A 12,906-nucleotide genomic window follows, 5' to 3' on the forward strand; every position below is an offset into this window, starting at 1 on the left:
ATATATATATATATATATATATATACATATATATATATATATATATATATATCTAAAGTAGGAAGATGTGATGTAGTTCTAAGGGAAAAGTATGGGAAATATGTCTGGGTAATAAGCAAAGCTCTACCTCCAGTTTGTTTCTACATTATGATCAGAGATAAATGTAAACAAAACATTGGTTGCCATTTTTTATCGTGCTTTTTAGCATGTTTAGGAAATGCATGATATAAAATCACCTTTAATATTTGTGCCTGTTTTAGTTTAGGGTACTGTAGTACATGCATTAAGTGTTCTGTACATTAAAGGGTAGTTTGTTAACAGTACTACGTACAAGGGAAGGTTTTAAAAGTCTGAATATACATGTTGAATAAATAGGTAAATATGGTATCACTACTTCGCGGATTTTCACCTATCGCGGCCGCGACTGGAACCTATCTACCGCGATAAACGAGGGTTCACTGTACTAGCAAGGGAAGAAAGGCACTCGGGGAAGGAAGGGAGGGCCATTACCGGAAAGTAGTTCTCGGTAAGTATGTTAGGAAAAATAAAAATTACTTAAAATTTTTGATTTGTTCCAACACGAATACTTACCTCGAACTACTTTCTTTAGGAGACTTACACTTTAGGAGGCGGGAGTGCTAATCTGACCCACTGACCCGGCCGTGGAGGCCAACAGGCCTCTGGATAACGGGACCTACCAGAGAGCGGAAGCAAGGGTAACTACACAAAAATTCACGTTAGTGTCTAGGTACTCACTTTTTGAAAAACTTCTTTTGACGTTCCTTCTCGATGTGTAGTCGTGAAGAATGTGTTCTTTTCTGGGAACAGACGGTACTCCCCGAAGAGGCAAGTAAGCAACTGGGTAGGAGGTAGGAAACCGCACTTGTGCCTACCGGTCGCTAGTCTTGAATGCGCCTGGGGTTTTACCGTTACACCGCTTGGAGGGCGGAGATGACTGTTCCAATGGAGTACCCGTCCAAGGATTTTCTTGAGTAGTCCTTAAGGTAGTGGGCAGTAAAGGTTGACTGGCTTGACCAAGTACCTGCTCGCAGAATTTGCCCTACTGCCATGTTTTTCTCAAAGGCCAAGGAGGTGCTCAGGCCCCTGATGTCATGAGGTCTGGGAGTGCCTGGCACTGCTATGCCAGCTTCCTTGTAGGATCTGGCGATAACCTGTCTCAACCAGAAGGAGATGGTGTTTTTGGAAACTAGTTTCTTATTAATACCTGTGGAAACGAAGAGGCTCTTGATGTCCGGTCGGAGATGCGCTGTCCTTTCCAGGTATTTTCTAATTGTTCGCACTGGGCACAATTTTAAGTCTTCTGCATTACCTGTCTTAGGGATGGCAGGAATTGAGAAACCTTCAAACCTCGGGTCCCAGACTGCTGGGTTCTGAGTCTTGGCCACAAAAGAAGGTACGAACTTGAAGGATACTTCTTTCTACCCCTTTGAGTGAGACGTCGTATGACAAACCATGGATCTCTCCCACTCTCTTAGCGGACGCCAAGGCCAGCAAGAAGACGGCCTTGAGGGTAAGATCTTTGTCCATGATATCCTTCAAGGGCTCAAAGGGAGGACGACACAGCATCTTCAGGACCATGGCTAAGTCCCACTGGTCCACCCTCCTCGCCTGAGGGGGGGCAAGACTGCTCGAAGCTTTTGACAAGCATCGCTGTGTGTCTCGAGGCCCCCAGGTCGATGCCCTTCAGGAGGAAGACTTGGCCTAAGGAAGCCCGAACTCCTTTTATGGCTGGGATTGACATCCCTACTTTGTCCCTGAGAAACACCAGAAACTCTGCTATGTCTGGGACAGAGGCCTTAAGAGGTCTAATGTGCCTCTCAGCGCACCACTTTGTGAAGGCGGCCCATTTTGCCTGGTATATCGCGACTGACTACTTTCTCAGGTATAGCGACATTCTCTTAGCCGTGTAGGGAGAATAACCTTCCTTCTTCAGGAGCCGCTGGATAGTCTCCAGGCGTGAAGACGAAGGGAGAATGGGTTGTCGTGGAGCTTGAGAAAGTGAGGCTGGTGCAGAAGGTCTGACCTGGCGGGTAGAGGCCACGGCGGGTGACTCGTTAGGTCTTTTAGGTCTGCGAACCACTCCCTCTCCGGCCACCAGGGCGCTACCAAAGTCATCTTTAGGTTTCGGGCAGCCCTTACTCTGTTGAGCACCTGCCTTATCAACGTGAAGGGGGGGGGGGAAAGCGTAAACATCCAGATTGACCCACTTGTGCTGAAAAGCGTCTTCCAAGGCTGCTTTCGGGTCTGGCACAGGGGAGCAATAGACTGGGAGTTGGGCGTTGAGTTTCGTTGCAAAGAGGTCCATCACCGGGGAACCCCAATGCTGAATGACGAGCCTGGCTACTTCTGGGAGGAGGGACCACTCTGTCCCTACTATCTGGCCCATTCTGCTGAGGCCGTCGGCCGGAACGTTCTTCTTCCCGGGAATGAACCTTGCTAATAACACCACGTGATTTTCCTCCGCCCAATTCAGAATCTCTATGGTGAGATCGCACAACTCCCTCGATTTCAAGCCCCCCTGCTTCTTTATGTATGCTACTACCGTGGCGTTGTCGAACATCAACGCCACGGTGTTTCCTTTTAGGAGACTTGCGAAGTGTGAGCACGCCTTCTGGACTGCTTTCAACTCCAGGATGTTGATGTGGAGTTGCTTTTCCCCTTCCAACCAGGTACCTCGTGCTGTCCCGTCGAGGAGGTGGGCTCCCCACCCTTGGTTGGAGGCGTCTGTGAACAGGAGTAATTCTGGAGGGCTGGTCCCGAAGGGCATCCCCTTGAGGGAGTTCGACTGGAAGTACCACCATTCCAGGGAGGGTCTTGTGTCGGGAAGGACTCGAATTAGCACTTGTTGTGAGTGTGTCTGGCACCAGAGGCTCTTGAGATTCCATTGAATGGATCTGAGCTTTATCCTCCCTTATGGAACTAGTTTCTCCAACGAGACCAGGTGGCCTATCAGCCTCTGCCAGTCTTTCGCTCTCCTTGGTTGTTCTGATAGGAAGGGCTTGATGATGTGCCTGAGGTTCTTGATCCTGTCCTCCGAAGGGAAAACTTTCCCTTGAATGGTGTCCAATGTCATCCCCAAGTAGTTCATTCTGTTGGACGGGGATAGATTTGACTTCTTTGGGTTGATGACAATCCCCAGATCTCTGCAAAACTGAAGGAGACTTCTCCCTTGTTCTTCCAAGAGGACCTTTGAGGCAGAAAGGAGCAACCAGTCGTCCAGGTATCTGATAAGGCGGATGCCACGTTCGTGAGCCCACGGTGATACAGTCGTGAAGACTCTCGTGAACACCTGGGGCGCTGTTGACAGACCGATGTAAAGAGTCCTGAATTGCAGGATCTGGGAACCCCATTTCACCCGGAGGAACTTCCGACTTGATGGGTGGATCGGAATTTGGAAGTATGCGTCCTTGAGGTCGACGGTCATCATAAAATCTTTCTCCCTCAAGGACAGCAGGACTGCCTTTGGAGTGTCCATCTTGAAGTCCGTCTTCTTGACGAACTTGTTGAGAGCCGACGGATCTATAACCGGTCTCCACGCCCCCGTCGCTTTCTCTAACAGGAACAGGAGACTGTAGAAACCAGGTCCTGGGAGAGGAACTTCTTCCATGGCGCCCTTCTCTAACATGGAGGACACCTCTTGAAGGGCGGTCCTCTTTACCGGATCTTTGGGCGCTAGCCATTTCGTCCGGTTGGCCGGAATAAGAGGGGCTGGATTCGCCAGGAACGGGAGTCTGTAGCCCTCCTTTAGGACGGACACTGTCCAAGGCTCTGCTCCTTGCGCCTTCCATGCTTGCCAATGTTGTCTGAGGCATCCCCCAACCCGAGGCTTGGGCGGGGATAGGGGGCCTCCCACTCTACCTTCTTCTAGAGGAGCGGCCTGATCTGCCTCTCCTAGAAGCGGAGTAACCCGACCTGAAGGAGCTTGAGGGCGCTGTAGCTCCTCTGCGGGAGGGTTGCGGAGTTGAGGACCAGGAGGAAGAGGGGGCCTCTCTCCTCGTAGTGCTGGAAGAGGCTTGGGGCGTCGCGGCGCTGTCCGAGACGGACCTCTTGTATGGAGGTCTCCTTGAAGCTGCCGGTCTGGTGACGTTGGCCTCCTTCTTCTTCGAGACCTTTTCCATCAAGGCCTCTAACTCTTTCATAGGAAAAAGAGACTCTCCCCACAGGGGGAGGCTGCGAATTGCTCGCGCCTCCCTGTCCGGTACCTTTCGAGACACTTTGGTAAGAACAGTGTCTCTCTTACGAAGAACCCAGTTGGCTGTAAGGGCGAGAGACTGATACGTCAAGAATTTGAGGGTTTTACCCCCGGAGGTAATGAGGTCCCTCATCAGGCCTTGCTGGTCAGGGTCCTCGGGGTCGTAGGAGGCTTGCACACCCACCAACATGGAAGCCCACCAGTCTAGCCAAGAGGAGACGTTAACCAAGTCTCGTGACATCTCCTCCATCATGGAGGCCTCTGCAGGTGAGAAACAGACTGGGGCCGAAGAGGCTCTGTCGTCAGAAACGCCTTGGCTCAGAATGTCCACGGCCGTCTCCACTTTACAAGGGCCTGGGCGACGTCCTTCGGGCACATAGACCTTCCCTTGGTTCTTGAGGCCCTGGAGTAATTTAGAGGCACTCTGGGTCTTGGGAGCCTCGGCATTGCCGGCCACCACTTTGTCTATAAACTCTTGCCCTAGAACTAGGTCTCGGGCCAGAGGGTGTGCCAGGGACGACTTAGGCTGGGAGGGAGTTTGCATAATTCTCAGGAGACTCGACCTCCAGGAATCTCCATCTGTCGCTGCAGGTTCCGCTATTCCGTGGTGCCTACTGATCAGGCTAACCACTCTCCTATAGGCAGAGTCTTCCGTCGGGGAGCCCTCTCCCCCGTCAGCCGAGGCCTCGGCCTGGGGCGGGGAAGTCGGTATACCGGGCACGCCGACCGGACGCCTGGCCCTCGGGGCCAGGGGCGCCGTCCTGCCGAGGTACTGGACCTCATCTGCAGGCAAGACCGCACCAGGGGCTCGGGATAGTGTAGGCACCGCTGGTTCAGCGGGGGGACTCATACGCCCGAATGCTCTGGTTGCTGAGGGCTCGGTTCCCGGGGGCTGACCCGACAGCGGGAACCGTTCCTTCCGACCTGAAGGCCGCACCAGCTGGGCTGGTTCGGCCTGGCTGCCTGGTAAGAAGCGCGTTTCCCCCCGCTGGGCGGGGTGAACCGGAGGCCTCGAGGACTTATGCTTAATTGAGAGGTCTTTCCTGCGAGCCAGGTCGCGAGGGTCAAGGCCGTGCTTGGAGGGCGGCCGCCTTGGGGACCGCTCGCTGGACTGGTGGTCCGGGGAACGAAGCACCTTCGATTCCCGCGACGAAACGTAGATCCAGGCGCCCCCGGGAGATACACTTCTCCTATACTTACGGCTCGGGGAGCGGGAGGGCTTCCTGCTGTAACGAGAGCGCGACCTTGACCTGGAACGCTCCCTTCGACGGCGGTGTTTCACCCTGACCTCTTCCTCTCACGAGGAATAGATGTCCGAAGAGCCAGACGACACTGTGTTCACCACATGTCGGTTGGAAGCGGGGACTGCGGGGGACTTCTTCGGGCGTTGAATGCCAGAGGTCGAGGGCTGGAGGAAGTCATCGGGAACTTCCGTAGGAAGAGTTGGGAACGACTCAAACCGTTCCATGTCCGGGAGCCAGGGATCCAGGGCTACATCCATCCTCAGGGGAGACCTACCCGGCGTCTTCGGGAGCCTCCAACCGTAGGCATCGTTATCTCCCCCTAAAGAGGAGCCAGAAGCACAAGCCCACGAGGGCGGCGGCGACACTGAGACTGCGTTACTACCCCACACGGGGTCATCGGAGGAAGCGTGCCCCCCGAGCACAAGGGCCGACTCTCCAGACGCACTACTGGGTCCTTCACTAGCCCTAGAGGGGCCTGCTACTGGCCCTGCACTAACACTGGGCTCCTGGGATAGAAACGCCTTGCTCATCCACCACACTAGACTTACCTCGTCCCCTACTTTGTGTAGGGGACGGCGAAACCGAGACCCCGTCGGACCGCTCACTGGGTGACGGTATCGGCGAGGAAACACTAACTTTCCTGGGGGAACGTTTCGCTGATTTTCTCTTCTTGGTACCATAACATACCCACTGTATATCGCTCCAGTCTACGCACTCGGGGCACGTGTCTGCTGACGAGCAAACTTTACCCCTACAGGAGGAACAAAGGGAGTGAGGATCCACTTCGGGCTTGGAGAGGAATGCTCCACACGATTTTCCGGCTCTAGGCCCAGGACAACGGCGAACCTGGTCCATAACGCACACGACGCACGACACAACCACTTAAGGAAATGAATTAAACACTGGGTAAGCACACGGTTGAAAAGTGAACGCACAGGAACACTTGGGAAAGCACACTGGAAAAAACGCATGTTGCCACGCTGGGAACACGTGGGGCACAGAACCCACACAAAGGATCGACAGAGATAGGAGAGCGAGCGATGTTATCGTCTCACGACCAGAGAACTTAATGGCGCTGCTGACCCAGCAATCTACCGACCTCCCTTAATCCTACCCTCGGGGCACATTCCTGGATGCCGGGGGTAAGGCTACTGAGGGCGCGGAGCGGGGGGGTAACTACTCAAAACTCTGGTCGGCAGAGAGAGATAACCAGTGATCTCCTAAAGAAAGTAGTTCGAGGTAAGTATTCGTGTTGGAACAAATATATATATATATATATACACATATATATATACATATACAGTATATACATATATATATACACACACACATATATATATATATATATATATATATATATTACATACATACACATATATACATTTACACGCACACACACTGAATACACATCCATGTAATACATATGGCAAACATTCAAGTAAGTGTTTTATTCATAAAAAAACCCAAAAGTTCCGCCACAAGTTTATACGAGCCAGTTTATTAATAAAAATTATTTTAGATTATGTTGACTGAATCTGAACTATAATATTTAGGAAAATTCTACAACCCACTTGAGCTTTTTATCCAAAGTACCTCAAACTTTTAAGACAAACACTTCATAAGCCATATAGACAAGTTCTTCATAAGTCATTTAAATATAACTTCTTGTATTTAATTTAAATTTAAAGTTGACGAAAAATTACAACTCTAATAGCTATAACAAGGCGTCTTAAAATAAAGCTACTTTATACCTTTTAATATAAAACTTTAATAAATCTATTGTAGACTTCAAAAATGAAGTTCACAGTTTCATAGTAAAACTATTCTATTCCCCTTCTACAATAATAATTAAAAAAAAAACAGTAACTACTCACCCCATCAGGCCAACCGCATTCAAAGGAGTTCTTCAGCATTATTTCCACATTCACAACAATTGTTCTGCACAAATTCAGGAATTCCTCCATCTTGGGCGTCACAGCTTTGCCACCGTCGTCCACGAAGTACCTCCCGCTGACCGTGACCATCTTGGCCACCCGAAGAGCGCCCTTGCAAATACCAAAGAGATTCTTTGGTGTTCGATTCTCCATATCATAGTACAGGTGATGAAAGGATCTATAGGATTCCGAACTGTACGTTCCACCAGGACTGAATCCTTTGATCCTATCAGGACCACTGGATGACTCTTCCTCGGCCCTTAGCTCCTTGGTTAATTTATCGATCTGGGCGTGATTGAAAGTCTTCAACAACTTGCAGGCGCCCATCGTTACCTTAAACGCCTTTTCCTTTATTTGGGGTTGGATCTTGCACTCGAGCCAATGGTCCTCTGACAGTCCTCTGTCACGACAAGATTTGCTGCAGAATACAACCTAGAAATATACGATTTAATTGAATAAAATTTACATAAATTGTCAAGTCTTTTATCAATAGGGTTCTGTGTTCAAATGCTCTATTCGAGAGTATTTAATCCGGCAAATAAAAGTACAATATCACTCTGGCAAATATAAGTATAATACCCATATGGATAATTTAATCCGGCAAATAGAAGTATATCCATCTGGATTATTTAATCCGGCAATTTAAAGTATAATATCCATCTGGATTATTCGATCTGGCAAATAAAATTATAATATTCAACTGGATTATTTAATCTGGCAAATAAAAGTATATTATCCATCTGGATCATTTAATCTGGCAATAAAAGTATATTATCCATCTGGATCATTTAATCTGGCAAATAAAAGTAATATCCATCTGGATTATTTAATCTGGCAAATAAAAGTATATTATCCATCTGGATCATTTAATCTGGCAATAAAAGTATATTATCCATCTGGATCCTTTAATCTGGCAAATAAAAGTAATATCCATCTGGATTATTTAATCTGGCAAATAAAAGTATATTATCCATCTGGATCATTTAATCTGGCAATAAAAGTATATTATCCATCTGGATCATTTAATCTGGCAAATAAAAGTATAATAGCCATCTGGATTATTTAATCTGGCAAATAAAAGTAATATATATCTGGATTATTTAATCTGGCAAATAAAAGTACAATATATATCTGGATTATTTAATCTGGCAAATAAAAGTACAATATATATCTGGATTATTTGATCTGGCAAATAAAAGTATAATATCCATCTGGATTATTGGATCTGGCAAATAAAAGTATAATATCCATCTGGATTATTTGATCTAGCAAATAAAAGTATAATATCCATCTGGATTATTTAATCTGGCAAATAAAAGTATATCCTTCTGGATTTTTCTAATAAATAAATGGTTACACAAAAATTCGGAAAAAAATCTCGAGAATTATGAGAGTCTGTTTTGGTCAGAATAGTTTTGAGAAGGAATGGGCTAGAAACTAGACTTGCAGTTCACAGCATTAACAGCATGAAAATACTTACGCTCTTATAAAAAACAACAAATACTTTATCACATATAAATGTGATTGGAGCATAAAGTATGTGTGAATTTATTATAGCATATAGTCTTCATTGTTACATGTGTAATTGGAGCATAGCGATTTTTATAGCATATAGTCTTTATTGATTGTTTTATGAAATTTTAGGCCCGAAGCCAAACACCGGAGCCATATAATTTTTCTTGTTACATAGAAATGTGTGATTGGAGCATAAAGACTATATGCAATAATACATCACAGACTATGTTTCAATCACACATGTAACAAAGACTATATGCTATAATAAATCACAAATTATGCTTCAATCACACACATATGTAACAAAAGACTATATGCTATAATAAATCACAAATACTTTATGCTTCAATCACACATTTACATGTAACAAACACTATTTGGTAATAACTGACCCCCTTTCAGTTTCTTTTAAAAGAGTAATAACTCTTACACTATGTGTACAAACGCAGTACTGCAAACCAATGGCAATGTTCAACTACATTGAAAAAGTGACATTCTAAAAACGTCCACGTGACATTTTAAAAACTTCCACGTGACATTTTAAAAACTCCCACTAAATTTCAAGCTTTCATATTTCTACTCATAATACTGAGCGAATTTTATCTTACCTGTGAACATCCAGGGCACGGCAGAGGTAACATACTGACACGAAGACAAGTAGCACAGGTTAGTGGGAGATGGTCGTAGTTCTGGGTGAAAGCTGAGAAAGCTCTGTCCACGGCAACAATTTCACCTAAGGTTGAAAATCCATTGGAGCGTACATAGAATTATATAGATATAGATAGAAAGATACTAGATTTAGATAGATAATAGATAGAGATAGATAGATATTAGATAGATATAGATAAATATACATAGAATGATATAGATAGATAAAACTATCACTGGTAAAATAAAAAAAAAAAACCTTAAATGACAAAACTTTCATGAATATCAAAATTATCAAAACTTAAAAAATAGATAAAACAGTCACTGGTAAAACTAAACTTAATTTAAATCGACTGGATTGGATTTTTTTCACTTTTGCAAATTATTTAATCTTATATAATAAACAAATCTGTACAACACTGGTAAAAGCAGGTAAAACTAAACTTAATTTAAATCGACTGGATTGGATTTTTTTCACTTTTGCAAATTTTTTAATCTTATATAATAAACAAATCTGTACAACGAAACAAATTACTTGAATTGGTTTTATTTATGAATATCAAAATAACTTAGAAAAAAAATAGATAAAACCAAGTCATCGGTAAAGGTTCGACAAAACTAATAACGGGCCAACCAAGGGAAAGGCCCGTGCCAACAACAAGTGTTGGCTTTAATACCCCAACAACAACAACCAAGGGAAAGGCCCGTGCCAACAACAAGTGTTGGCTTTAATACCCTAACAAGTTTTTTTCACGATGTCAAAATTATTCTAAACTGGTAAAAGTACAACTAAACTTAAAAGACTGAAAGGACGGTGATAATAAAAATTAATTACAATTATAAAATGGATGAAAGTAAATCGCTGGTAAAAGTACAACGAAATGAACGAATTGGCTTTTTTTTTTATTCAAGATTACCAAAATTAAACTTATAAAATAATAAGCAAAACTAAGGTGAAGGATGGTATGAAGAGAAGTAGTTTGGTGTAAGAGGATGCCTTTAAGAGACGCACTATCAGGCGACCGACCCCTTAAAAACAGTGGTAAAAACGAAGAGCATACGCTTACCTGGTGAAATGTCCCTCGTTGCAATGATGCCTCTACCCTTCCCTTCAATATTAGAAACCCTCAACGCACTGCTGAGGGCTGGTGTAGATTGATTGCACTCTGCCACCTTCGGGATTTCCACTCTTTCGAAGGATTCTAAAATCTCGTTCCGCAACGAGACATCTACTGGACGAAGCGTCTGAAGCGACGGCTCTGAGGAATGAGAATGGTCTCCATGCGAGTCTTTGTTTTGATTGGCTGAATCCGCGTCGAGGCAATCACGCTCTTTAATATCTTTCAACTTTTTAATGATCTCTGCTTTCCTCGCTTGCATGACGGAGAGGTCCTCTTCATCACATGCATATTCGAAGAATAGTTCCACTTCTCGAAGGGATAGTTCGTACAGCTGCAGGTCGAATAGGATGAGCGACCTGCATGCGAAGGCCCTGGTCAAGGCGCGGATCTCTCCTTTGTCGGCCCCGCCATACTTCGAAGGGCGGACGGGAGGGACGCTAAACAAGTCTTCCTCCTCTTGCGGATTTGTACTTTCCTCCTGAGCTACCGGCGAATCTTCCAAAACGGGGTGAAGGGCTTCCATGATGCTCCAATTGAAGCTTTCCAGGGCTTGCTCAAAGTACTTTCCCATGTAGTAATCGGCTCCTTCGACCATAAACCTAGCCGCCCTACTCTCAGACTTCGCGGGGGAAGGTTCTTCTAGCTCGGGACTTCCCATTTTCGAAATGTAATTCAACATATCATCTACATTATTTGTTCCTCCTTTTTTCATGTAAATATCAAAGTCGTCTATTTTGTTCACGTCGTTATGAGCCATCATTCAGAATTCTTGACTGAAGGTTATGCAGGTGGAAAAAATCCAAGACAACAACCGAAAGTATAAAAAATAAACTATTCCTTCAAATTGATGCTAAAACTTTAAAAGATTCCACGAGATTACCTTGTCCTAATTTACTAGAATCGTGAGTGATAACGCACAGTAAATAAGCAGGTCAATGTTGATCAGTTCAGCTCCCTTTACTAAGCTGTGCGATATACAAGTCTAATTTCTCTTGATCTGTCAATCAACGGAGCACCTTGACAACGTCCTACACTTTCCAGAAACACTTCCAAACTGATTTTGTTTTCCAAATTCCCAGGCGGTGACCGTGACCGTGAGGTGGGCCGGCGGCCAGGCCAGGCAACTGAGCCTCTGAGTCACGGCAGGTTGTTATTGTGTCTCGAGGGAAAAGGCCGCTGAAATCTCTTATGTTTAGGGAAAATCGACCTTGTCCACAGTACGAGTAAGCTTCAAGTTGATCCTCTGTCATTTGTAAACACCAGGTGTTTGCGAGGCCCCTTCCCCTCCCCTTCGGTAAAGTGAAGTAAGCCAGGAACCCTTATCTAGAGGTTTATCTGGTTGTTTGTGACCCACCAAGCAGCTGCCCATACCAAGGCGGTCGGACCTTGACCAAGGGCAAAATTAGCATGGTCAGGAAAGTTGGGCAGGGGAGGGCAAGGGCTCTTAAGCCTAACCTTTCATCTATCTATTTAGACCACCCACGTGTGATATCCCATATCCATTCATATAGTGGTCTTTTGTACATCTTAAATTAAACTTTAAAAATAAGAAAATCCTAAAATGAAAAAAAAAATCCTAAAATGAAAAAGAAAATCCTAAAATAAAAAAAAAGAAAATACTAAATTAAAAAAAAAAAGTACTAAAATGTAACTAAGTTAGTAAGAATACGAGGGAAAATTATAAGCTACACAAACCGTTACAAGATACGGAAACTAGGGGAATACTTCTACTAAAAACTGAACACAAAAACTTATAACTAGGAAAGAGTTAAATAACAAGAAAACTCAAGGGAAAATGTTTAACAACAAACTAAGGTAGGGCCAATACACTTCTACAAAACAGGAAATGTTAAACTTGAAAGTTCAGTTAGCAGAAAAACAAATATACCTTCCTTCATCCTTACCCTTGTCATGGCTATCAGTTCCAGGAGATTGGAGATAAGGCTACCTGTCCCCAAGACAAAAGGTCGCGATAGCTGACGCCAGGCATAACATGTAAAGGACCTTCTTCTAGGGTTACTAAGTCTTTTGCATGAAGTTTTATGAATACTCCAAGTAACAGCCTTCTGAAGTTAATCAATTTCAGTAAGTTTTTAAAGAAGCAATTTCAAATAATTGACAAGCTTTATGAACAAGGTTTTATTGAGTTTTGATTCTTTTAAAAAGTACCAGCCATTTTCAAGTTTTAAATGACAATCATTTATAACAGTTAAAAGTGAAGTAAAAATTAA

General features: G+C 44.7%; 1 protein-coding gene across 2 annotated transcripts in view; it reads right to left on the bottom strand.

Annotated features, from left to right (window-relative positions):
- Positions 1-12,567, bottom strand: part of LOC137624259 (SET and MYND domain-containing protein 4-like) — a 16,510-nt gene extending 3,943 nt beyond the window's left edge. For both annotated transcript variants that reach the window (XR_011040700.1, XM_068354787.1), the window contains exons 1-3: positions 10,622-12,567; positions 9,515-9,639; positions 7,332-7,823 (exon numbers count right to left, since the gene is read on the bottom strand). Coding sequence is in view for 1 of the 2 variants with exons in the window: in XM_068354787.1 (XP_068210888.1) it covers positions 7,332-7,823; positions 9,515-9,639; positions 10,622-11,435 (1,431 nt within the window). In the remaining variant the exon portion in view is untranslated. The remainder of the gene's footprint in view (positions 1-7,331; positions 7,824-9,514; positions 9,640-10,621) is intronic.
- Positions 12,568-12,906: the final 339 nt, after the last annotated feature.

This window comes from Palaemon carinicauda, chromosome 31, assembly GCF_036898095.1.
Source record: "Palaemon carinicauda isolate YSFRI2023 chromosome 31, ASM3689809v2, whole genome shotgun sequence".
NCBI classification, from domain to species: Eukaryota; Metazoa; Arthropoda; class Malacostraca; order Decapoda; family Palaemonidae; genus Palaemon; species Palaemon carinicauda.